This window comes from Natator depressus, chromosome 1, assembly GCF_965152275.1.
Source record: "Natator depressus isolate rNatDep1 chromosome 1, rNatDep2.hap1, whole genome shotgun sequence".
NCBI classification, from domain to species: Eukaryota; Metazoa; Chordata; order Testudines; family Cheloniidae; genus Natator; species Natator depressus.
The window spans coordinates 132,979,004-133,005,942 of NC_134234.1; the positions used below are offsets into that span (position 1 = coordinate 132,979,004).

A 26,939-nucleotide genomic window follows, 5' to 3' on the forward strand; every position below is an offset into this window, starting at 1 on the left:
ATGTTTTTACCATCATGTATACACCTCACATTCCATATCACGTGGTGGAACTACCATAATGTTGCTAAGTTACCTTTCTTGGGGATTATGCAATAAAATCAGAGTATGTTTTAAAATAAACCATAAAAATCCCTTTATTTTTATATTTAACACACCCCATTTGCTTATCCGTTTATTCAAGTGCCTCAGATGCTTTCATTAATTGGCTCTTATTTTTTGTGGCATGCAGGTGTAGCAATCTTGCGAGCATATAGCCCTGAGTCATCTTCAGATTCTGGCAATGAAACAAACTCTTCTGAAATGACTGAAAGTTCTGAACTAACCGCAGCACAGAGACAGTCAGAAAACTCAACACGTATGTTTTTGACCACTAGTGAAGGTTACCAACCCCTTGTGGAAGAGCAAACAGAGTTCCCCATTGCTAAGAATCAGGCTGGAGGACCACTTGCGAAATCCTCACAGTCGATAGCTGGTCACCAAGCTGCTGAGCTACAGTCAAAAGTTGTGCCTTCGAAGCAGATTCTTCATTCAGACAATATGGAAATGGAACCAGAGACCATGGAAACAAAATCTGTCACTGACTATTTTAGCAAATTGCACATGGGGTCTTTGGTATACTCTTGCACTAGTAAAAGGAAAAATAAGATGACTGATGGAGAAGTGAAAGCAGCCTGTGATGGTAATGCTACTGTGAAAAAGCATCAGGGAACTAAAAAAGCCGAGACTGATGAAGACCTAAAAGCTATATGTGGTACTCTTTCATCAAGAGACAGTCAACGCATAAGCACTTTTAATGTGGAGAGAACTGCCTTTCGCCAAAGATGGTATGCCGCTGCCGATGGTGACGCTGCCGATAAATCAAGCTCAGAAATAGTGAATGGGAAGACATTTCCAAGAGTTTCTGGTCTTGGTAAAACGGATACTGGCTCTAAGAATGAAGTGGATCCTGACGTTGATGAGGGTGATACTTCAGCACTTGGCCCAGGTGAAAACTTTTTGTCTGATATGACTGTGTCTTCAGCCAAAGACCTAAATGACTCAGAAGATGCAGATGACCATTCTTCAAAGCTACCGGACGCTGAGCAGAGTGTGAGTAGACTTTGTGACTATCACTTGACCAAGCGCATGTCATCTTTGCAAAGTGAGGGTCATTTTTCTCTGCAAAGCTCCCAGTGCTCTTCAGTGGATGCGGGATGCAGCACAGGCAGTAGCCCATGTGCTACCCCCGTCGAATCTCCTCTTTGTCCCTCTGATGTTAAGCACAGGATCTCAGATTCGTCTGTGAAGGGAACTGGCTATGTTCCAGCAGATGAAAGAGTTGTCATCCTTCCAAACCATGGAACCACATACAAGGAACTACATCAGCAGTCAGAAGCTGTGTGTCATAGAATGACAATGCCTGCCATTCATTCAGCAGTTAATGCTGAACCTCTGTTTGGCACTTTGAGAGATGGATGTCATCGGATCCCCAAGATTAAAGAAACTACAGGTACAGCAATTTCAAAGCATGTGTTCTTAAAAACACATATTTAACAGGGTGTATGTTCAAAAACCAAGGGTGAAGATTACATCATCTCTTATCTGAATGCGTATTGTCAACCTAGAGTGGACAGAGAAATTAAGTCTAAACTGTTGCTATTCATTCTCGCTTTCTGGTTCTCGTGTGTGGCTTTTGCTAAAATAACCCCAATTAATATGTGGACACGCAGGAAAACATTTCTATTAACATTAGCTTTTTAAAAATGTTTCCCAGTCTCCCTGACAAGGCTGTCTATTGGAAAAAGCATTGCTTGAACACTACATCAGAATTTCTAAAATTTTGTTTCTTTTGATTTTCTGGATGCTTCTGTGGAGCTAGATATATTTGATCCATATGAGCTTTAACAATGTATGTAAATTTGGGGTAGCGGGGGAATCTGGGATTTAATTATTATATAATATATACTATTTGCCTGCTATGTGGCTAAAATAAGTGACTTTTGCTAAAATCAACAGTTGCATAGAATAATCTCCAGATAACAACATGAAAAGTGTGTTGTTATTGATAGGCCAGGAAAGGCTTAGAGCACTAACTGTAAAGAAGAGAAAGAAATGGGATTAACTATGCATCATTTTAATTTAAAAACCCGTTGCATAAGTTTCCTGTAAGGATAGTTTAGGTGCAGTATCCTAATCACATAATTTAAGACCCAATTTTAAGAGATTTTATAAAATCTTGGTGGGGGCGGTTGTTTGTTTTTAATTTAATTGAAAACAATATTTGGTTGGGGTCTAAACATTCCTTTTTACTGGTTGCAAGTGAAACACAGCAGCAACGTGTAAGTTTATGAGAACCAAAAAATGAAACTGACGAAAAGCAAAAGTGAAATAGTTTCTTTTCACTGCCTATAAAAAGCATATTGTGAAACAGAATAAAAATAAATGGAATTTTCCAAATTCTTTCCATTTTAGTAGACAGATTTTTAACCTGTCGATATCCCTTTAAATACTAAATGGGAAACTTCCATTCCAGTTAGCAGAGGGGCGACGTTCATGAAAGGTCTATGGAACAATTTTCTGCTGCCTCACATTACAAGTCAAAGTGTGGTAATAGAGGAAGTAGTCAGTTATGCATAAATGAGAATATGTTGATAGATGTTTTAAAAAAATGTCATGCTGAGAGAAACACAAAGACATATGACTATTTCCTGAAAGACACATTACTATTCATGCATGGTACTAACTGAAATGGGGGTCCTGGAAAAATACCATGAATCTATTGGGACAATTCATTTTAAAAAAAAGGTCCATAAAAGATGCTTAGAAATTCATTCTACGAATATTATCAGTGTGATGCTTAATTATTCTCTCTGTTCTTCTACTACCCCTAGTGTAGCTTTCACAGAGCCTGGAAAGGGAAGACAAGGGGGCATACCTTCAGCTTTTCCTAAACAGCCTCTAACTGACTCCATCATGCTATCATCCAACATTCACTCAGAATCAAAGGTGCCAAGTCAAAATCGAGACTCTTGTGACATTCCTAAAGTAAAACAGGGATGTGGGGCAGCAGTTAGTTTATGGCCATGTGACGTGATGGGAGGAAGCCTCAGAATGCCACCCAGCAGGAAAGTATTGAGACGCAGCAGCAGCATCTTTGCAGGGTCCACAGGCACTGAGATGCTTCTTGAGAAGAAAAAGGCTGCAGTCAGTCTGAAGTGTCTAGACATTGTGGCAAGAGATGATTCCAAGTCGGAAAAAAAGGTGGAACTCCCTCTGGGCAGAAAGTTATCCAAAAGCTATTCTCAAAGTTCTATGAATGTCAGCACTGATGTCAAAGACAATAAAAGGTCTTCAGTCACCAGCTCCATGCGGAAGGACTCCAAACAGTACAGAATGTTGCCCTTACGAAAGTCAGATGCCAGCAACTGGAGATGCCATGGCCCCTTCAGCTATTGTTTCCTAAGCAGAGGAAATGACAATGAGGATGATGAATATGATGGAGACAACAACCACCTCTCATGCCTCTATGAACCACAGATACCGTGTGAGTTACCAGAACCAGCCAGTCAGTCTTTTTCCATTGAAAATGAGAAGAAAGCTGTTGAGTTCCCCAAACAGATACTAAATAGTATACATGACAAGAACAGTGCTGAAGACCAAGGTGGCCAAACTGATATGAATCTCAGTGACATGGCCTTTGAGGCACAAATCACAAGAATAAATGTGATGAAAGAGAAAATGTATGCAATGCCTGATGGATTTCTTGCAGCACAAAAGGATGCCAATGAGCTGCTCTCTCTGGTCCGAGCAAGTGTGGGGAAGAGGGAAGATTTACATCCGGAAACTTATGACCTTAAACTTTCTCAGTACAAACAACTGTTATCTATAGAATCGAGACAGTTGGGAAGTGCCTGCAGGAAAATGGCCATGGCTGATAAAAGCCCCGAGGAAATGCTTCTAGCTATGACTTCCAGCTTTCAAGTGCTCTGTTGCTTAACAGAAGCCTGCATGCGTTTAGTGAAAGTCATGAACTCTGAAACACAGCAGCAGGAAATTATAGCTAAAATAGATGAGGTCGTAATCAACTACGTTTGTCTTCTGAAAGCTGCAGAAGCAGTGTCAGACAAGACCTCCGATGATCCTAGCATTAAACTCTTGGCTCGACATTCGACTACCATGGCCGCTATTGTAAGCACACTAACACGTTCTCTTAAAACGCTTTTAAACAAATAAAATACAAACGTCACTTCATAATCTACCTTTGCGAAGCCATACATAAAACCTTTTGTTTACTGTATGTGTATGAACTAATGTAACAAACTCAGCTCCCTCTATCTGTATATTTTTGTTATTTTATAAAAAAGAAGTATGCGATTGAAAAAAAAACAGTTCTACTACCGAACATTGACAAAGTACTGGCCAGATCTATCCTTCTGTTTATATTTTAAATAAAATGACAAAAAAACAAACAAAAAGAAAATCAAAGAATCCCACAAAAGCATATTGACGTTTGGCTATTTTTCATATAGTCAAATCTACAGGTGTATGATGTGAGCTTTTAAAGCCTGTGATGTCAGAGGAATTGTTTCCTGTTCCCTCCGAATTTCCATTTGGAGAACATTACATCTACATTTAGAAATAAGAAATGGAATCATAATGTATATAACACAGTATTTAATGTTTTAAAATTATAATTTTTAAGCATTGGAAATAGCAAAAAGACATTTAAAATCCAAGAGACTATTACGACTTACTAGAGAATATATATATAATAAATAACTCTTTTGTTCATATTGCCTGGTTACCTGATGCTTCTTTTCTAGGAAATGCTTCCATATTGCAAATAGAGAAAATGACAGATTCAGATAGTATCTGATATATTATATGGTAGAATGTTGCATTTTGGGACCAAATGATAACTGTGTGGAAGGTAGGGAAGAATGGTGAAGGGCATAGAATGTGGAATGGGTTGGGTTTTTTTATGATGAAAGAACTGTGAGAAATGCATTGGTTTCATTGAAGGTAGAAGAACCTAATGGCCAGGTCTAAAATCCTTCCATTGGTGAACAGAAAGCAAAGGAAAACCATTCGGAAGTTACTATTCTTGTACAATTTTATCATAAATAAATGAATCATGTCTGTTTTGTTAACATATTTTACAGTTCGTATCAGATGTTTCTGGATGTATAAATGTAAACACCTTCAAAATAAAATTAATCTTTTGGAAGAAAATACCCTTTTTGCACACACACACCAAAAAATCTCTGCAACATTTTTAGCAAAGAACCCAGGTACTTTTACTGGTGATAGAGAGGGCATTTGTGACAGCTTCTCTAATATATAAATATATGTAAAATATACAGTAGCATTAAAGTTGCAACACAGCCAAGGTAAAAGAATTCAAAGTTTCAGCGACTCTTAGGCTTTAAAGGGGAGATTTTTTTAAAGTGCCTATGAGCTTTAGGCACCCAGCCCTAGTGAAAACATTAAATCCCTAAACTCTTTCGAAAATAGCCACCCTAACTTACTGGGTGCCTAAATAATACCTGGTGTAGGTATTATTGCCCACGTTTTTCATAATCTCGCATGTAGAGGCTGACGTAATAATAACAACGATAAAGGTCTTGGTTTGAGAATTGCACTTGCCTGCTCAGCTGTAGCAAAGTTGAGGCTCTTTGTTGAGTGAGGGGGCCTAAGACATCAGAATTGAACCATTTGCTAAAAAAAAAGAAAGTGTGAGTGCAAAGAATAACCTACCGAATGTGAAGACAAGCAAGCTGTGTTGTCATCTTGAGTCTGCACACAGACAACTCCAGAGACTCTGCTTCAATTTATAGCTTTGTCAAACGGCAACAAAGTGAAATTTAAAAGACTGTGGTAAGCTTCACTGCTGCCATTCAATTTTATAGCGGCTGTTTCACTGTGAGCAGCAGTAAAATTGTCACGATAGATCTTCTTCATCTCCCTCAGCAGTGATGTCTAAGCATATTGCACTGAAAAGATTAAGTTAATTATTTTACGTGAGACACATTCTTCCACTGCTTAGACACCTGTATCAAGTCTGGAGGTAAGGGTAACATTTTCAGATATGCCTGTGTCCCATTTTCAAAAGCTACTTAAATACTCAGGAGCTGAATCCCAATTGACTTACAATGCAGTTTTTGCTTCTAAGTGTCGACATCACTTTTGAAAAAAAATGGCACTTAGGTTCCTTGGGCACTTTTGAACATTTTGTGCTAAATTCATCTCAGTTGTAGCTCGAGTGAAATCAGATTATTCGAGTTAATGGAGTTACACCAAGCATGAATTTGGCCATGCAGGTTTAATTTTCATTAGCAATATTATTAATTATTATTACTCTTTGTACTATATAGCAAGTAGGCACCCCATTCATCAACCAGATCCCCATTGTGTAAGATACAAACACAGAACAAAAAGATGGACTCTACCCCAAAGAGTTTACTCCTAAAAATGTAGCAATGATATTATCCAGAGTGTATAACTTCCCATATGAAGCTCAGCAAGTGACAATCCACATGTTATGTCAAGTGCTAATTTTTGGACAAAAAGTTAAATAATAAGCCACTGTGACAGCTTTGAAACCCCTGAAAAATATTTTGTGCACTTTGACTTGGCTGAATGGAGGCAGGGAAAGAGACAGTTACCATATTTTTTAATGGACAATTCTGTTTTCCTCCAAGTGTTCTCTAAACAAAACTTTGAGATCCCCTGTCAGTGATAATAGGGTTTGGAAGCCCTTGGCAACTGAAAAACCCATCAGAGCCATTTAATGATGATGCTGTAGTTCCTGATTTAATCTGCTACTTCTATACAGTGGAAATAGTAGTCTACAAGAACTAATAATGAGACAGCAGCTCTTCTGTTTGAAATAACCAGAGTGAGCTGCTTTAATAATTAACCTGGTGGCACCTCAGGCTTCATGCTTGTCACATACATACAGGTGACATTGTTTTAGTGTGCTTTGTGCTGTATTGATATGATAGTACCTTTCACCTATGCTCATTTTGAGGTCCCACCTTTAGAAATCTAAAGAGTGCCAAATTCTGCTTTGACTTACTTGGGGTTGCACAGGAGCTCCAGGGCCAAAGTTGAGTAAAGGAACTGAGGGCTGCTGAATTTAGTGGTTCCTGGCTTGTGTGTGTATTTGCCGTAGCTTAATCTCCCCCATTCGGTCTGCGTTGATTATCTTTCTTTTGGTCCATAAAGATGTAATAGCTTTTCCAAGTTCTAAAGGCAATGATAAAGACTATTTTTATTCATCCCCAAATAGTGGCTTAAGGCATCTCAGAGTGTCTGAACTGCATGTGAAATGGCTCTCCTAATGAGCAAGACAGGCTTAGTAATGCCAGATTCCTGGTATTGCTCTAATAAAGCTCTCAAGCTAATCCGACTAGCAGCCACTATGAGGTATCTTTTTGCAACTGGAGTGTAGTATGTCCTGACAGTGTCCATTGCTCTAAACTATCCTGAATCCCTGTCATTTATTCACAATTCTGTAGTTTTATTTCCCTGGGCTCATTTTGTTGAGGTCTTGATTACTGTCTTCAGAGCTTCAATGTCTGTCACGGAGGTCACAGAAGTCACAGATTCCTTGACCTCCATGACTTCTGCAGCAGCCGGTGCGGCTGGCTCCAGGGCTGCCCAGGCAGCCCATGGGCCAGTCACACCAGCCGCTGCTGGGGCAGTCTTGGGCCGCTGCCCTCCCCTGCCCCAGCAGCAGCAGGAGGAGTTTGGGTGTGGGAGGAGACAGGGGGTTGGGGCATGGGACGGGGTGAGGGCTCTGGGTGGTACAAACCTTGGGGGGGCTCCCCGGAAGTGGCAACATCACCCTCCTTCAACGCCTAGCTCCATGCACTGCCTCTGTGTGCAGGCACCGCCCCCGCAGCTCCCACTGGCCGCAGATCCTGGCCAGCGGGCGCTGCGGAGCTGGTAGCACATGGACCGAAGAGCTTAGGGAGGGACTTGTCACCACTTCTGAGAAGCCAGGTAGGGAGCCTGCCACCGCTGCCAAACCTCACCTCCCAGCACCACTGGGGATCCCAGGCTGCTCCCACCCGAGCACCCATGGTGCTGGACCACCCCACCTGAGTACCTGCGGGGCCCCCCCACGCATGTGTGGCACCCCCTTGACCACACACCCCCAGAGCATCCATGGCAGCCCTCCAGGCCACACACCCCCGGAGCACTCGTGGCACCCCCCTGGGCTGCACCCCACCCTGAGCACCTGTGACCCCACACTGCCTCAGCGCCCCTTGGGCACCCCAGAGCACCCGTGTGCCCCTCAAGTATCCGCAGCACCACCCCCTCGACTACTGCCTCAAACACACACACATCCCCGAGTACACACAGCACTCCCAAGATTTACTCAGGGGTATAACACAAGACATGGACAGGTCACAGGCTAAGTTCTGTCTAAGCTGTGCGGCCGCACAGCTGCCTATTAAGCCCCGTGCAGGGGCTCAGGGCTGCGGCAGGGAGAAGCACCCCTCCACCAGCGCCTCGCCCCAGTGCAGAGCTGCCGCAGCAGGGAGAGATGCCTCTCCCCGCCGGCCCAAGCATGGACCTGCCCCGGACTTGCTGCGGTCAGGAGAGAGGAGCCCCTCCCTCAGCCCAGCCCAGCCCCGCCAGAGCTGCCACAGTCAGGGAGAGGTGCCTCTCCCCCGGCCGCAAGCTGCTGCAGCGAGGGGGGGCTGGGAGGAGTCCTCTTTCCCCACCGCAGCCCCTGGGCAGCCTGCACCCCAAACTCCTCATTCCCAGCCCCACCCCACACCCCAACCCTGTGTCCCAGCCCTGAGCCCCCTCCTGCACCCCGAAACTGTCATCCCCAGCCCAGCCCCAGAGCCTTCACCCCTTGCTGGAGCCCTCACCCCTCCAAACCCCAGCCCTCTGCCCAAACTCCACATCACCTCCATATTGGTGCACCTAACAAAATTCATTCCGCACATGGACATACAAAATTAGAGGGAACAGTGGTCACGGGCCGTCAATTTTTGTTTACTGCCCGTGACCTGTCCATGACTTTTACTAAAAATACCCGTGACTAAAACGTAGCCTTACTCAGACTACATCAATAAAATTGTTAGTCATCTCTGAAGGCCAAAAGCTGCCATCAGTTAGACCTGTGAAATACCACTGAAGGATTATGGGATTGCTGTGGTGTAACAGACAGCAGAATTGGAAAACTATGGGTTTGTACAGGCAGTATTAGTCTTGCAAAATATTTACTACTGTTGATGATACATGAGCCAGAGGAATGCAGTTTGATTCTAATGTTGAATGTGCGGATAACAGTAGCTAGAAAAAGCATATATTTAAATGGTGATATAGGGATCATTGAGAGATGTTAAACATGAGACTCCTACGTTAGACTCCTACAATGTGATTTTTAAAGTCACTTTTCAGAGAGGAAAAAATAATTTTAAGTCCTTCTTTGATTATACATTGCAATGCTCCTCGTTGTTTTCTGTGCTTTAAGAGATTTCACTCAAAGGACAATGTAGACAAAAGACACCATCTGTAAGATTTGCTTCATCCCATTCAGGAGTTTGGGGGGTGGGAGGTATGGGGTTCAGAACTGAGATCAGAAATCCGTTTTGCATGATAATTCACCATTGAAGCTCTGAAGACAGTAATCAAGACCTCAACAAAATAAGCCCAGGGAAATAAAACTATAGAATTGTGAATAAATGACAGGGACGCAGGATAGTTTTAGAGCAGAGGTTCTCGAACTGTGGTCCGTGGACCACCAGTGGTCCGCAAGCTCCATTCAGGTGGTCTGCGGATAGTTCCCTCTAAGGTGCACTCCTGGGCAGCCACACATGAGAGAATGAAGGGCCACCCACCTCATTAGTGGAAATGTGGCTCCACTAATGAGGTGCCTGGACCCTGGAGAAGACGCACATGTAAAGTGAGGTGGTGCCTTTGGGGGTAGGTGGGAGGGGGCAGCGGGGTGCGAAGAGGGGGTGGGGGGAATTTGGGATGTGCAGGGCTGTAGCAACCAGATGACTTTCCCCAGCTCCAGGGCTGCGGCTGCCGGGGAGAGACAGCCCTCCTTCCCAGCCTCAGCACTGTGGCTGCTGTGGCTGGGGAGAGCCCCCCACTCCTCGCCAGCCCCAGCTGCAACGGGGGACAGAGGGCGCATCCATCACATTAGAAAGGTAAGACGACTGATATTAAAATATGAGTTGTGTGCTTTTATGTGTAGAACAAAAAAATGTTGTTATTAAGGTTTTTTTTATATAGTGCTTTTATCCGAAGCACTTTACAATAGTTAGCTAACGGTACAAACAACATCTGGAAAGATCATTAAGTGGTCTGCCGAGACGCTCAGCAATTTTCAAGTGGTCCGCGGAAAAAACGTTTTAGAACCAATGTTTTAGAGCAATGGACAATGTCAAGACGTACTACACTGTTACTGTTATGTGCTCTCAACCTTAATTCCAGTATAACAAAGTTTGTGTCTGATCTCAAACCTATCTCTGACAGCTCTATCTCAAATTAGTTAGGCGTGAAGTCTGATAACCCTATACTCCCAGCCAGCACTGAGAGCTTTGATTTCAGTGCATGTGATGTGGTCCTTCCACACAGTGGGTAGACTTTCAGAGCCCATGACAGGTGGATGTTGAAGAGAGCTTCATAGGGAATCTCTGTGACTCAATATGCAGGATGACTGGAAGGGGAGCCAGAGGATTCATTTTTAGTTTGGATCCTTTAGTCGTTGTCTTCCATGGAGTGAGCATATGACAGCTGAGGGATAATCCATTCCTGAGGCTGCAGGAGGGGACATGGAGTGATTCTGCTGCTGCTCTGTCACATGGAGAACTACAGAATTCTCTAGTCCACAATCTGCCTACTTGGGTTGTACAGTGGTTGTGCTGTGAATAAACAGTGCTATCCCCATATCTACTGACGTTCTAATATCTCCTGACTTCTCATGGGACCATCCCAAGGGACTGAGGCCTTCAACCTTTTCTATCACATCAAACCATTCTTGCCTCTCCTTTCTTCTGCTGCTTTCTGCAGTGTGAATGGAAAACTGCATGCCCTGTATGCTGCCAGTTTTACCTCAAAGTCAACATGCAATTTAAATGTATAGTCTGAGCTTCTCAAACGAGTCTGAATATTTAATTTTTAGTTTCTTCTGTTGGTCTGACCCACTAACTTTGGTTTGTAGCTACACGTCATACACCTAACCACACAGTATTCTTGTCAGCAAGTTAAAGAAGTATGGGCTGGATGAATGTACTATAAGGTGGGTAGAAAGTTGGCTAGATTGTCGGGCTCAACGGGTAGTGATCAATGGCTCCATGTCTAGTTGGCAGCCGGTGTCAAGTGGAGTGCCCCAGGGGTCGGTCCTGGGGCCGGTTTTGTTCAATATCTTCATAAATGATCTGGAGGATGGTGTGGATTGCACTCTCAGCAAATTTGCGGATGACACTAAACTGGGAGGAGTGGTAGATACGCTGGAGGGCAGAGATAGGATACAGAGGGACCTAGACAAATTGGAGGATTGGGCCAAAAGAAACCTGATGAGGTTCAATAAGGATAAGTGCAGGGTCCTGCACTTAGGACGGAAGAACCCAATGCACAGCTACAGACTAGGGACTGAATGGCTAGGCAGCAGTTCTGCGGAAAAGGACCTAGGGGTTACAGTGGACGAGAAGCTGGATATGAGTCAACAGTGTGCCCTTGTTGCCAAGAAGGCCAATGGCATTTTGGGATGTATAAATAGGGGCATAGCGAGCAGATCAAGGGACGTGATCTTCCCCTCTATTCGACATTGGTGAGGCCTCATCTGGAGTACTGTGTCCAGTTTTGGGCCCCACACTACAGGAAGAATGTGGAAAAATTGTAAAACATCCAGTGGAGGGCAACAAAAATGATTAGGGGACTGGAACACATGACTTATGAGGAGAGGCTGAGGGAACTGGGATTGTTTAGTCTGCAGAAGAGAAGAATGAGGGGGGATTTGATAGCTGCTTTCAACTACCTGAAAGGGGGTTCCAAAGAGGATGGATCTAGACTGTTCTCAGTGGTAGCTGATGACAGGACAAAGAATATTGGTCTCAAGTTGCAGTGGGGGAGGTTTAGGTTGGATATTAGGAAAAACTTTTTCACTAGGAGGGTGGTGAAACACTGGAATGCGTTACCTAGGGAGGTGGTAGAATCTCCTTCCTTGGAAGTTTTTAAGGTCAGGCTTGACAAAGCCCTGGCTGGGATGATTTGATTGGGGATTGGTCCTGCTTTGAGCAGGGGGTTGGACTAGATGACCTCCTGAGGTCCCTTCCAACCCTGATATTCTATGATTCTAATACTACAGCTGTCTCTCACCCAAATAATACTTAACTATTCCTGCCTGAAATGGTCATTGTGTCTTCGAATCTCAACAGCGTTGTTTGTGAAGCATTTATCCACATTGGACAACATTTTATTTAAACTAGGGCTGTCTATTAATTAACTCATGCGATTAACTCTAAAATATTAATTGTGATTAAAAAAATTAATCATGATTAATCACAGTTTTAATTGCACTGTTAAGCAATAGAATACCAAGTGAAATTTACTTAAATATTTTGGATGTTTTTCTCCATTTTCAAATATATTGATTTCAATTACAACACAGAATACAAAGTGTACAATACAAAGAGTACGCATATTTGCACTCTAAAAATGATAAACAAAAGAAATAGTATTTTTCAATTCACCTCATACAAGTACTGTAGTGCAATCTCTTTATCATGAAAGTGCAACTTACAAATGTAGATTTATTATCGTTACATAACTGCACTCAAAATCAAAACAATGTAAAACTTTAGAGCTTACAAGTCCACTCAATCCTACTTCTTGTTCAGCTAAGACAAACAAGTTTGTTACATTTATGGGACATAATACTGCATGCTTATTATTTACAATGTCACCTGAAAGTGAGAAGAGGCGTACGCATAGCACTTTTGTAGCTGGCATTGCAAAATATTTACATGCCAGATATGCTAAACATTTGTATGCCCCTTCATACTTCGGCCACCATTCCAGAGGACATGCTTCCATGCTGATGACACTTGTTAAAAAAATAATGCGCTAATTAAATTTGTGACTGAACTCCTTGGGGAGAATTGTATGTCTCCTGCTCTGTTTTACCCGCATTCTGCCATATATTTCATGTTATAGCCGTCTCGGATGATGACCCAGCACATTTTGTTTTTAAGAGCACTTTCATTATGGAGTTCACAAAACGCAAAGAAGGTACCAATGTGAGATTTCTAAAGATAGCTACAGCACTTGACCCAAGGTTTAAGAATCTGAAGTGCCTTCCAAACTCTGAGTGGGATGAGGTGTGGAGCACGCTTTCAAGGAGCAACACTCTGATGTGGAAACTACAGAACCCAAACCACCATAAAAAGAAATCAACCTTTTGCTGATGGCATCTGACTCGGATGATGAAAATGAACATATGTCAATCCGCACTGCTTTGGATAGTTACCGAGCAGAACCCATCATCAGCATGGATGCATGTCCCCTGGAATGACTGTTGAAGCATGAAGCATGAAATGAATCTTTAGGGCATTTGGCATGTAAATATCTTGCAGCGCCGGCTACAACAGGTGCCATGAAAACACCTGTTCTCATTTTCAGGTGACATTGTAAACAAGAAGCGGGCAGCATTCTATCCTGCAAATGTAAACAACCTTGTTTGTCTCAGCTATTGGCTGAACAAAAAGTAGGATTGAGTGGACTTGCAGGCGCTAAAATTTTACGTTGTTTTAGTTTTGAATGCAGGTTTTTTTGTACATAATTCTACATTTGTAAGTTCAGGTCCAAAAACAATTGTAACAATAATTAATAACAATTTTTTAAAGGACTGTGATTTTCAAAAGGGTTTGTCCTGTTACTAAGACTTAATTCCTCACTGACAGCTTATTTTGGAAATCCAAATAAATGTGAGGGTAGCTTGTTTGCTTGCCTGGATGTGTTTCTTGTTTTGGTTTGAATTTCGTGGGGGGGGGTTACAATCTTGCTCTAAAATGCATGAAATTGCACTTGAAATTTCAAAATTTTCTGGTGAGGACTTTAATTTAAAATTTTCTTGCTGTTTTACAGCCTCCTTATTTGTGCTTGCCACTGGCTAACCTCAGGCAAGTCCCTTCAACTCCCTGATCTTCAGTTTCCCCATCTGTTAAAATGGGGATTATGATACTTAGAGATGATGATCTACAGATGAAAAAACTAGGGATTATTATTATTAATTGCATATCTGGGTGCTACCTGAATGTTTTCTAATAATAAAATGTTTCAAGCCAAGGGAGAGGAATTATTTAAGCTCAGTACCAATGTGGACACAAGAACAAATAGATATAAACTGGCCACCAGGAAGTTTAGACTTGAAATTAGACGAAGGTTTCTAACCATCAGAGGAGTGAAGTTTTGGAATAGCCTTCCAAGGGAAGCAGTGGGGGCAAAAGATCTATCTGGCTTTAAGATTAAACTCGATAAGTTTATGGAGGAGATGGTATGATGGGATAACATGATTTTGGTAATTAATTGATCTTTAAATATTCATAGTAAATAGGCCTAATGGCCTGGGATGGGATGTTAGATGGGGTGGGATCTGAGTTACCCGGGAAAGATTTTTCTGTCGTATCTGGCTGGTGAATCTTGCCCATATGCTCAGGGTTTAGCTGATCGCCATATTTGGGGTCGGGAAGGAATTTTCCTCCAGGGCAGATTGGAAGAGGCCCTGGAGGTTTTTTGCCTTCCTCTGTAGCATGGGGCATGGGTCACTTGCTGAAGGATTCTCTGCTCTTGGAAGTCTTTAAACCACGATTTGAGGACTTCAGTAGCTCAGACATAGATGAGGTTTTTCGCAGGAGTGGGTGGGTGAGATTCTGTGGCCTGCATTGTGCAGGAGGTCAGACTAGATGATCATAATGGTCCCTTCTGACCTTAGTATCTATGAATCTACAAAACAAGGCAAATCTGAAGAAAACAAATTACATACAAAGTTCCTGAATCCCACAGAAAGTTTGCACATCACTGTACAGGTAGTGTGTTGAAATTTATAATATGGTTAGTGAAACAAGAAGAATTAGGACTTCTGGTGATGTCTAGCAAATGAAAGAGTTTAGATAGAAAACATTGAGAATATGCAGAGTTGATGATTCACATAAGGTCAATTAAACTCAACTTAATTTAGAAAATTTCTCATACATCTTCCCACCTCCATTTTCACCAATTTCTCCTGTCCTAGTTTTACATGATCAGATTATCCATTCTGAAAGCATGACCAACCCCAGTAGGGGATGGCTCTGGAAAAATTAAAATAGCAACACACTATGCAACCATGTCTGCTGTTTGTTTTTTATTTTATCAGTATGACCCCTTTGACCATCTGAGTTAGAATTTTCCCATGTTCTCAGTTTTTATAAAATTATAGGCCCTGATTTGGAACAACTTGGGGTTCTGGATTCATGAAATCTCTATGGCTAACCACATGCATTCAAAACTCAGGACCGCCAAATTAAAGTGACTTTAAAATAACACGTTAAGGTTCTTTTTATTTGTTTTCTGGTTTTTGAGTCTTCTCAGGTTCATCTTTTCAATCTTTTCTCCACAGCAATGAGGGCTAGAAACATATTTTTCCCCCTCTAATAAAAGCTAAAGTTCTCAGGTAATTACCCTGTTCTCCCCAGACTTTCAGCCTGAGAAACTGGGGGTTGCCAAGGTCATGCCGGGACGCCTGCTGCACCTCTGGGCCTCAGCGGAGGGGCTGAGTCTCAGTCTGGTTACCATGTATGCCCTGTTCCAAACCCAGAATGGGTGCATTTCTATCGGCAGATGTCCAGGGCCAGATTAACCCATAGGCTAATAAGGCTATAGCCTTAGGCCCTCCTATTTTTAGACCCTACTTTAGACCAGCGGTTCTCAACACATGGCCCGTGGGCTGCATGCGGCCCAATTAGCAAGCTGTGTGCTAAAAATAATTCAAAGTTTGCAGCTCTGGTCAGGCAGGGGTCAGGGCCGGTGCCAGAGCTGGGTGTGGGGGAGCCTGATCACGCAGCCCTCCTGGAGCGCTCCTGCCAGCAGGAAAGGCAAAGCAGCCCCCTATGGCGTGGAAGCAGTTCAGCCGGCAGCCAGCCAGCAGCCTGCTGCTTCTGCTCCCTCCCATCTGCATCTCCCCACGCTGCAGGAACACACTGCCAGGCGTTCGGTTACCACGGGTGACCGGACACTAAAAATCCGGTTACCATGGGAACCCGTGCCAGCCATGGGTGTAGTTTGAGGCAGCATTGTCTCCCCCCCAAACAATTTCTGCGGAACTCTGTTTAGCTGTCAGGGAGGGAAGAGGCTCCCTCTATCCCTCTCCTTGGCTGAGGCTGGCAGGCAGCTCCTAGTGCCCGTCACCATCATCTTCTATGTGTGCTGGGTCCTATTTCTGGACAACTGGTGAGTGCCTGTGGGGGGCGGGGGGAAGAGGCAGCGGGGAAGGAAGAGGGATGATACAGGACAGGGAGAAGAGACGGGGATGGGGGAAGTGGGCAGGGGGGAGGGGGAATGGGGCAGGGGACAGTGTGGAGAAGAAAGGGGATGGGGTAGGGGAAGGGAATGGGATGGGGGAAGAGAAGGGGATGACAGAGTGCTGTCGCTAGAGGGAGCGATGCCTCCTCGCTTCTGGGTGTCTGTCTGGAGAAATGGAGGGGGGCACGTCCCTCCCCAATAGCCACTGCTATGTGTCGCCTCTGGGGGGGAATGAGCATGCGCCAGGCTGCAGTGTGCCCTGGGCTGCCTGCAGCTGACAACAACTGTCTGCCCATCCCCTATTGGTCATTTCCAGACCCTAATGTAAGTGAGGACAAATTAATGGTTAATGTTTTTACTTAAATTAGCAAAATAAAATGCTCTTGATAGACATTTGCCACTGTTGAAATGAAAGGTATCTATCGATTTGAATCACATTGCTGTCAGATAATAAATACTAAACCTTATTTTTGGTAGGTATACAGGTAGTATATATATTGTGTGGATGCGGCCCACATAACACACAGAGAGCTGCATATGCAGCCCACAATGGTAAATAAGTTGAGAACTACTGCTTTAGGCCCTAATTTTTAGGCCCTCCTATTTTTACTCCCTACTGTAGGTCCTCCATTCCATATTGAAGTAACAGCTGAGCAACCGTAGCGGGGCCATCGTGTTATACCAATAAATTAAAAACCAGCAGGATCTTATTAAAGGGAAAAAGGCAAAATACCACATTTATTGTGAATACAGAAAGAATCATAGTAAGCAGTTAGTTACAGCTGTAACATTCCATTCAATCTCATCTTTATTCACTCATTCATTCATACAAACACACACACACACACACACACACACACAGGTTCTGCAAGGTTGTTATCATAGTAAGCAGTTAGTTATAGCTATAACATTCCATTCAATCTCATATTTATTCACACATTCACACACACACACACACACACACAGAGGTTCTGCAAGGTTGTCATCATAGTTACCAGCCTTAGAGTTGCTCATGCCAAGCCACTGGCCAGGTGGCCTGGACATGAGGAGGGAGCAGGGCCTTGTCAGATGCTCATCTGATGCTCCTGGAAGTTGGTTTGCAGAATCAGACCCCAAAGTTCTCACTTTTTAAGAGTCTATTTTTATAGGAATTTCTTCCTATGCCAGTCTATGGGAATTGCTTCATCATGCTGTTGCTGAATCAATCAGCAGATAGCACATTCCTGACGGCTCCAAGAAGTTATCTTGTTCTTTGGTTCTCCCATTCTTGAGGCTGTTGGGTGGATTCCAGTCTGCCCTCCGGGGGTCCTCTGGTTATTTCCACTTGACGCCTTCTTCAGCCGATGGACACTGGATTCTTAGGCTGGCACCTCCCTGATCATTCAGTTGTTATCCACACCAAGCATCCGTCCACATACATCCTCTATCTCTATTTTAATCACAATTGTTAATACAACAAAAGGGCGGGGAGTCTCTGGGTGCTGTTTCTGTTGTTAGAGTATTGCTTTGAGTCTCTGTGAATTGCTTTGAGAACAGATTCTGTCTTAGAATGTACTAACACAATTAGCAGCTTGCAAGTTTCACACATAGAGGGAGAGAAACAGTACCAAAACCCAAGAGACCTCTTAATTAGTAATACCCTGGAATTTAAACTATGGGGAATCAAACTCATTTGTGATTTTAATACAGAACTTCTTTAATATGATCCAACAATCGGAAATTTTTTGTCTCGTTAGATATTGCTTTGTACAAATTAATCCATCAAGATTGTGAATTCAATTTACAATGGTTGTGATTTTGTCTTTTTGGGCTAAGTAAGTGTTTGTGGGCCCCAGCAATATTGTACACCGTAGGCCTACACTGTACAATAGTCACCATGTCGAAGAAATGAGGATGGCAGAAATTGAAGGTGGCCAAAGAAAGATGGCAAAGACAAGATGTAATGCTGAAAGGTATTCCTTCTCTCCTAATGTTTTTTCCTCCTATTAAGTCTGTTGGTGAGGAAGTCCAGGCGAATACCAGCCCAAGTGAACCTGTTGTGCCTGCGCCTGATGAAAAGGAGCAGCCTCCTGTGACTTCTCCACCTGCAGTCTCACTCCACTCCTTTGAAGACTCTCCCAGTGATAGTAATACAAAAATATACTTCTCCAATGATCCAGGTGAGTGGAACCATGACTTCTCAAGATTTCATTGTATATTGGACTGAGAAGGGCCCACAGAAATGCCAGAATCTAGATGCTGACTTTTCACTGACAAAGCGAGAGTACACCAATCAGAATCGTTATCTGACCAAATCAATGTTTGAATATGTGAAGCCTAACAAACAGATTGGCAAGCGAGAATGGCTCATCTATTCACCTTCCAAGAAGAAAGTGTATTGTTTTTATTGCCACCTGTTTTCTGATACCAAAAAGTGAGGAATGTTCTGCGAAGGCCTTCAATGATTGGAAGAATACTGCATACATTACCAATCATGCAATGAGTGACCAGCATACATTGTCAGTTAGCAGCTTCCGTGCCCAAAAGAAATGTATTGGCAAAATTGATACCCTAATGGAAAACCAGTTTTTGGAAGCTCGTGCTTATTGGAAGAACGTTCTCAGACATGTAGTTGAAACCATAGTTTTTCTTGCTGAGGGTGGTCTGCCATTCCGAGACTGTTGGGTCGAAACAACAATGGCAATTACCTTGGCATTCTAGAGTTAATCTTTAAGTTTGTCCCTTTCTTAGCTCAGCACATCAATGAACATGCAAATCATGGAAAAGGCCATACATCATATCTATCAAAGACTATTTGTGATGAATTCATTGCACTGCTGGCAAAGAAGACACTATCAGCCATTGTAGATTAGATCAAAGATATGGGATATGGACTCAACACTGGATGTGCCACATCACTCTCAGATATAGAGAGAGAAGATGACAAAAGCAAATCTATTTGGATGTACCGAGTTATCACTGAATCCAATGTGATAGAATATTTCCCAAATGTTGAAACTGCATTACGGCTGTATTTGTCACTAATGATCACTAAGCCCTGGTCTACACTAGGACTTTAGGTCGAATTTAGCAGCATTAAATCGATGTAAACCTGCACCCGTCCACACGATGAAGCCCTTTATTTCGACTTAAAGGGCTCTTAAAATCGATTTCCTTACTCCACCCCTGACAAGTGGATTAGCGATCCTGGAGTTTTTCTGACAAGGGTTGCACTGGATCTCTGTGGGTGTCCTGAGCCTCGCCCTGTGGGAGGGCAAACAGAGCCTGGTCAGCTTCTGCACCTTTGCCTTCAGGCCCTGCCGAGACTCCTTTACAGTGCCGGTAATCCAGCATGGAGCATGCTGGCACAGACCTTTTTCCCACCACCTCTGAGGACTCCGATATGACCGGCAGCTCTTTTATCTCCATCCGAGGAGTCTCCCTGAGATCTTGCTAAGCTGCTGGTCTTTTACCAGGACCTCCTCAGGACCTGGTCGCTAGTTTCAGGGACCAGGTCTGTTGTGGCTGGAGTCCTCCTTGGTGTGCTGGAGGATAGTCCTGGTGGGTGTCACGAGAAGTTGAGACCTCCTGGACTAAGATTGGAGGGACTCGGTGGACCCTATGGCACTCAGCCACCACCTGGAGCTGCCCACCCTGTGTGTCCCCTGTCATGTACTCCAGGAGGTGAGGGCAGCCTTGCCTCCTACCTCTCTCACTTTTCTCAAGTGCGTTCTGTGGGAGGGTGCTCCCTACCCACCACTCACCCTGGTCTGCTGGAACTCATCATCAGGCTCCTGCCCCACCAGCCTCCCTGGCTGCTCCCAACATGCCACCTGAGGTGGCTTCATGAAATTCAGCTGGTCTGGGCATGGTTCAGAGGTGGACAACATTTGTATGTGCTCATGCTTCATACCATCCACTTCTTCACCCCGGTGTCCTGCCCCAACACCAAAATGACAGAACCCTGCTGCCACCTGAGGAAGGTGAGGAACCCTGGTAGGCCAGTTGATGGCTTTTCCATGAAGTCATGAGCATGGCACATACTTGGCATGGAATGTGAACTCCCAACACCTGTCCTTTCTGTAATGAGAGGGAGACAGTGGCTCATATCTACCTAGGGTGCATCAGTTGTAGCCCCTCTGCCAATTGCTCCAGAACTGCTTACTGAGGTTCTGGCTGCACTTCTCCCCGCACCTCCTGATCTATGCACACCCATCTGCACCCCCAAACAGTTGTGAGACCTCCTCATCAACCTCCTGGTGCTGGCCAATACCAGGAGGAAGAAGCTGGACAAGGCGGTGTTCTGCAACTGTGGGCCTATTTCTGGTCCCTTGTCGGATCATATCTCTGGGCAGAGTTCCTCTGGGGAGTGTTCACTGACTCCTTAGTCAGTGCCTTTAAGAAGCAGTGGGCACAGTTGGGAGTTCTCTGCTGAGCATTCCCTTCTGTTTCCCTGATTTTTAATCTTTAAAATTCACTCCTGTCCTATTTTATTTGTTGTCCTCATTATTTACTTGTGGTCTGGGTTCAGTGGCCCTTCCCCCTTTGTTGAGTGGGGAGGGCTTTTAGCTTTGGGTGGCCTTAGGTCCTCTGCTTCCTGGCAACCACAAAAGGTACACACCATCCAACTTGTGTAATAAATGAGGCAGGGGTTCTACAGACAACAGCCTCCTTTCACCACACAGTCTTGATCCATCCCCAGAGCAGGTCCAGCCTGTGCAATGAATGAGACAGAAAAAAAACAGTATATGAACATGTAATTAAAGAATCTATCGTCATACCTCTTATCATCCTTAGGTTTACATGATTCAGTGTGAAGTAGCCAGAGGCCTCAACTGATGAGAGCACTGTTGGTCTTGGTTTGGGAGATGACTGATCTCCTTCGTACAGAGAAAACACATTGCTTAGAACAAAGTAATGCTTCATCCACGGAGGTGCCTTTAATCACCCACGTGGCATGCAGAGGTACGAAAGAAGTTGACGCCAGAGAACATTAATGGAGGATCATAGAATCATAGAATATCAGGGTTGGAAGGGACCTCAGGAGGTCATCTAGTCCAACCCCCTGCTCAAAGCAGGACCAATCCCCAACTAAATCATCCCAGCCAGGGCTTTGTCAAGCTGGACCTTAAAAACTTCTAAGGAAGGAGATTCCACCACCTCCCTAGGTAACGCATTCCAGTGTTTCACCACCCTCCTAGTGAAAAAGTTTTTCCTAATATCCAACCTAAACCTCCCCCACTGCAACTTGAGACCAATATTCTTTGTCCTGTCATCAGCTACCACTGAGAACAGTCTAGATCCATCCTCTTTGGAACCCCCTTTCAGGTAGTTGAAAGCAGCTATCAAATCCCCCCTCATTCTTCTCTTCTGCAGACTAAACAATCCCAGTTCTCTCAGCCTCTCCTCATAAGTCATGTGTTCCAGTCCCCTAATCATTTTTGTTGCCCTCCACTGGATGTTTTACAATTTTTCCACATTCTTCCTGTAGTGTGGGGCCCAAAACTGGACACAGTACTCCAGATGAGGCCTCACCAATGTCGAATAAAGGGGAACGATCACGTCCCTCAATCTGCTGGCAGTGCCCCTGCTTATATAGCCCAAAATGCCATTGGCCTTCTTGGCAACAAGGGCACACTGTTGACTCATATCCAGCTTCTCATCCACTGTAACCCCTAGGTCCTTTTCTGCAGAACTGCTGCCGAGCCATTCGGTCCCTAGTCTGTAGTGGTGCATGGGATTCTTCCGTCCTAAGTGCAGGACTCCGCACTTGTACTTGTTGAACCTCAGCAGATTTCTTTTGGCCCAATCCTCTAATTTGTCTAGGTCCCTCTGGATCCTATCCCTACCTCCAGCGTATCTACCTCTCCTCCCAGTTTAGTATCATCTGCAAACTTGCTGAGGGTGCAATCCACACCATCCTCCAGATCATTAATGAAGATATTGAACAAAACCGGCCAACCACATTGTGGCAATGTGGAAAAATTGTAAAACAGGACAGACCCCTGGGGCACTCCACTTGATACCGGCTAGACATGGAGCCATTGATCACTACCCATTGAGCCTGACAATCTAGCCAACTTTCTATCCACCTTATAGTCCATTCATCCAGCCCATACTTCTTTAACTTGCTGGTAAGAATAGTGTGGGAGACCGTGTCAAAAGCTTTGCTAAAGTCAAGGAACAACACATCCACTGCTTTCCCCTCATCCACAGAGCCAGTTATCTCGTCATAGAAGGCAATTAGATTAGTCAGGCATGACTTGCCCTTGGTGAATCCATGCTGAGTGTTCCTGATCACTTTCCTCTCCTCTAAGTGCTTCAGAATTGATTCCTTGAGGACCTGCTCCATGATTTTTCCAGGGACTGAGGTGAGGCTGACTGGCCTGTAGTTCCCAGGATCCTCCTCCTTCCCTTTTTTAAAGATGGGCACTACATTAGCCTTTTTCCAGTCATCTGGGACTTCCCCCAATTGCCATGAGTTTTCAAAGATAATGGCCAATGGCTCTGCAATCACCTCCGCCAACTCCTTTCGCACTCTCGGATGCAGCGCATCCGGCCCCATGGACTTGTGCTCGTCCAGCTTTTCTAAATAGTCCCGAACCACTTCTTTCTCCACAGAGGGCTGGTCACCTCCTCCCCATGCTGTGCTGCCCAGTGCAGTAGTCTGGGAGCTGACCTTGTTCGTGAAGACAGAGGCAAAAAAAGCATTGAGTACATTAGCTTTTTCCACATCCTCTGTCACTAGGTTGCCTCCCTCATTCAGTAAGGGGCCCACACTTTCCTTGACTTTCTCTTGACTTTTCTTGTTGCTAACATACCTGAAGAAATCCTTCTTGTTACTCTTAACATCTCTTGCTAGCTGCAACTCCAGGTGTGATTTGGCCTTCCTGATTTCACTCCTGCATGCCCAAGCAATATTTTTATACTCTTCCCTGGTTATTTGCCCAATCTTCCACTTCTTGTAAGCTTCTTTTTTGTATTTAAGATCAACAAGGATTTCACTGTTAAGTCAAGCTGGTCGCCTGCCATATTTACTATTCTTTCTACACATTGGGATGGTTTGTCCCTGTAACCTCAATAAGGATTCTTTAAAATACAGCCAGCTCTCCTGGACTTCTTTCCCCCTCATGTTATTCTCCCAGGGGATCCCGTCCATCAGTTCCCTGAGGGAGTCAAAGTTTGCTTTTCTCAAGTCCCGGGTCTGTATTCTGCTGCTCTCCTTTCTTCCCTGCGTCAGGATCCTGAACTCGACCATCTCATGATCACTGCCTCCCAGGTTCCCATCCACTTTTGCTTCCCCTAATTCTTCCCGGTTTGTGAGCAGCAGGTCAAGAAGAGCTTTGCCCCAGTTGGTTCCTCCGGCACTTGCACCAGGAAATTGTTCCCTACACTTTCCAAAAACTTCCTGGATTGTCTGTGCACTCCTGTATTGCTCTCCCAGCAGATATCAGGGTGATTGAAGTCTCCCATGAGAACCAGGGCCTGCGATCTAGTAACTTCCGTGAGTTGCCGGAAGAAAGCCTCATCCACCTCATCCGGTGGTCTATAGCAGACTCCCACCACGACATCACCCTTGTTCCTCACACTTCTAAACTTAATCCAGAGACTCTCAGGTTTTTCTGCAGTTTCATACTTGAGCTCTGAGCAGTCATACTGCTCCCTTACATACAATGCAACTCCCCCACCTTTTCTGCCCTGCCTGTCCTTCCTGAACAGTTTATATCCATCCATGACAGTACTCCAGTCATGTGAGTTATCCCACCAAGTCTCTGTTGTTCCAGTCACATCATAATTCCTTGACTGTGCCAAGACTTCCAGTTCTCCCTGCTTGTTTCCCAGGCTTCTTGCATTTGTGTATAAACACCTGAGATAACTCGCTGATTGCCCCTCATTCTCAGTATGAGGCAGGAGCCCTCCCCTCTTGCGCACTCCTGCTCATGCTTCCTCCCGGTATCCCACGTCCCCACTTACCTCAGGGCTTTGGTCTCCTTCCCCCGGTGAACCTAATTTAAAGCCCTCCTCACTATGTTAGCCAGCCTGCTTGCAAAGATGCTCTTCCCTCTCTTCGTTAGGTGGAGCTCGTCTCTGACTAGCACTCCTCCTTCTTGGAACACCATCCCATGGTCAAAGAATCCAAAGCCTTCTCTCCGACACCACCTGCATAGCCATTTGTTGACTTCCACGATTCTACGGTCTCTCCCAGGCCTTTTCCTTCCACGGGGAGGATGGATGAGAAGACCACTTGCACCTCAAACTCCTTTATCCTTCTTCCAAGAGCCACATAGTCTGCAGTGATCCGCTCAAGGTCATTCTTGGCAGCATCATTGGTGCCCATGTGAAGAAGCAGGAAGGGGTAGCAATCCAAGGGCTTGATGAGTCTCGGCAGTCTCTCCATCACATCGTGAATCCTAGCTGCTGGCAAGCAGCAGACTTCTCGGTTTTCCCAGTCGGGGCAGCAGATAGATGACTCAGTCCCCCTGAGGAGAGAGTCCCCGACCACCACCACCCGCCTCCTTCTCTTGGGAGCGGTGGTTGTGGAACCCCCAACCCTAGGACAGTGCATCTCATGCCTTCCAATCGGCAGAGTCTCCGTCTGTTCCCTTCCCTCAGATGTATCATCTAGTCCACATGCGTCTGTATTGTGGATGTGAAAATATGGGGCCTATCCTTCTGTCGGATCCATTCCAGATTTGCAGTCCAATATAGGATCTTGACTCTGATTTTTTCTTTGAAGTGCTCCAAGTTAACTGTGTTTCAGACTTGCTTAGTTTGCAGGAGATGTAAAGTGAGTCTTCAGGTGTTCAATCTGAGATCTTGATGGTGTAAAGTGGAATCTTGGAACTAATGTTGCCCCCCAGCTAGCTATGATCCATGCTAAGACAAATGAAAAAGTAATGTGATTGTCAATCAAACACAGCATGCAATTACATTCCTGTGCTAATCACCCTTGAATAGCATCTAGTGCAGACAGAGCTAAGGCAAGAGTATGGCATGAATCCTGAAATGTCAAATGATGAGTCTTCAAGTTAAAAAGTGGGTGCAGAGCTTGGCAGGGTTTAAGCAAGCCCTGAAGAAGTCATAATGAACTCTGTCTATGATCAAAACAAGTCAGTTGCCTTAATGAGCTGTCAAACAAGGAAAGACAAAGCCTGGGAATTGCTAGCAGGTACCTGAAGCCTCCGTAATGTACCTGGGCACTCAGCTGAAGAGGGGGAAAAAGGATTGTTTGCACCAGCAAAAGCACATGACCACCAACTTCCTCTTTCCCAAACTACCACAGGCTACATGGCCAAAGCCATGTTAAGAACTTGGTCAGTGTGCCAGCCCAAGTGAAGAGGCTGGATCAAATAAAGAGGTTATTTTTTCCCAAAACCAACATGTCAGAATGACTGACCTCTAAAAAGTGGGGGGAGGGGTCAAACAAGGCAATACAGCTGAAGTATTTGGTTGGGCAGGATAACCATCAGATGTCCTATGGTAACTCATTCCCCAACCACAGTCAGAAAAGATGTGACTAGAGTGCATCAAAAATTCAGGAAATCTCATTAAAAAATTGTTGTGAAAAATTCTTAGTATTTGTTACGAGTTCCATAATTCACCATTAAATCAAAGTGGGCTGGAGTGGAGGGACAACATAGGTACCAATAGTTGGTGTCTTTAAGGTACACCTGCCCTAGTGACTCAGGGGTTCAAAAAACCATCAAGACATGGCTATTTCTCAACCAGGGAGCATAGAGTGGGAATCCTCCAAGATCAGTAGCTTTGGAGAAAGGCATTCTTTTTGCACATTGTAAGGATTCTGATTCTACTAGTGAGAAGTCCATTTGTTTTATAGTCATAAGAACGGCCATACCAGGTCAGACCGAAGGTCCATGTAGCCCAATATCCTGTCTTCCAACAGTGGCCAATGCCAGGTGCCCTGGAGGGAATGAACAGAACAGGTAACCATCAAGTGATCCATCTCCTGTCACCCATTCCCAGCAAACAGAGGCTAGGGACACAATCCCTGCCCATCCTGGCTAATAGCCATGATGGACCTATCTTCCATGAATTTCTCTAGTTCTTTTTTGAATCCTGTTATAGTCAATATAGTCCTATTAAATCTTGTATTCTGTTTCCATGACCAAATTATAGTGTGATTTAGACCCTTTATACAATAAACATCTGACCAGTAGAAAAGAAATATGGGAAGAGCAAATTTGTGCTTCAAAGACATTAAACATACTACTCAAACATTTTATAGAGAAACACTTATTTTAATTGCCTGTAATGGGCTTATTACATATTTTAATGCAAATTGAGATGTCATTTTCTATGTAAAGGTTAACCATCCCACTGAAAGAACATTCAATTATGTTACATCCATACATTTGTGCAAGTTAAATCACAGAGCAGTACAGCACACAAGGGCACAGTTCCTATTTGTGTCCAGGCTAGGTAAAGTA

General features: G+C 44.2%; 1 protein-coding gene and 1 long non-coding RNA gene across 9 annotated transcripts in view; one reads left to right on the plus strand and one right to left on the minus strand.

Annotated features, from left to right (window-relative positions):
• The window catches only part of FRMPD4 (FERM and PDZ domain containing 4), a 435,288-nt gene extending 430,228 nt beyond the window's left edge, over positions 1-5,060 (plus strand). For 7 of the 8 annotated variants that reach the window (XM_074966777.1, XM_074966782.1, XM_074966791.1 and 4 more), the window contains 2 exons: positions 230-1,489; positions 2,876-5,060. In XM_074966777.1, coding sequence (XP_074822878.1) covers positions 230-1,489; positions 2,876-4,212 — 2,597 coding nt within the window. In that variant the 3' untranslated portion in view covers positions 4,213-5,060. Of the gene's footprint in view, positions 1-229; positions 1,490-2,870 lie in introns of all 8 variants that reach the window. The other variant, XM_074966823.1, reaches the window with a different exon arrangement.
• Positions 5,061-7,082: 2,022 nt separating this feature from the next.
• LOC141983105 (uncharacterized) lies at positions 7,083-26,378 on the minus strand. Its single transcript, XR_012638302.1, has 3 exons — positions 26,348-26,378; positions 21,113-21,205; positions 7,083-7,227 (listed from the first exon to the last, which is right to left on the minus strand). It is a non-coding gene; the product is annotated as an uncharacterized LOC141983105 (long non-coding RNA).
• Between the last annotated feature and the right edge of the window lie 561 nt (positions 26,379-26,939).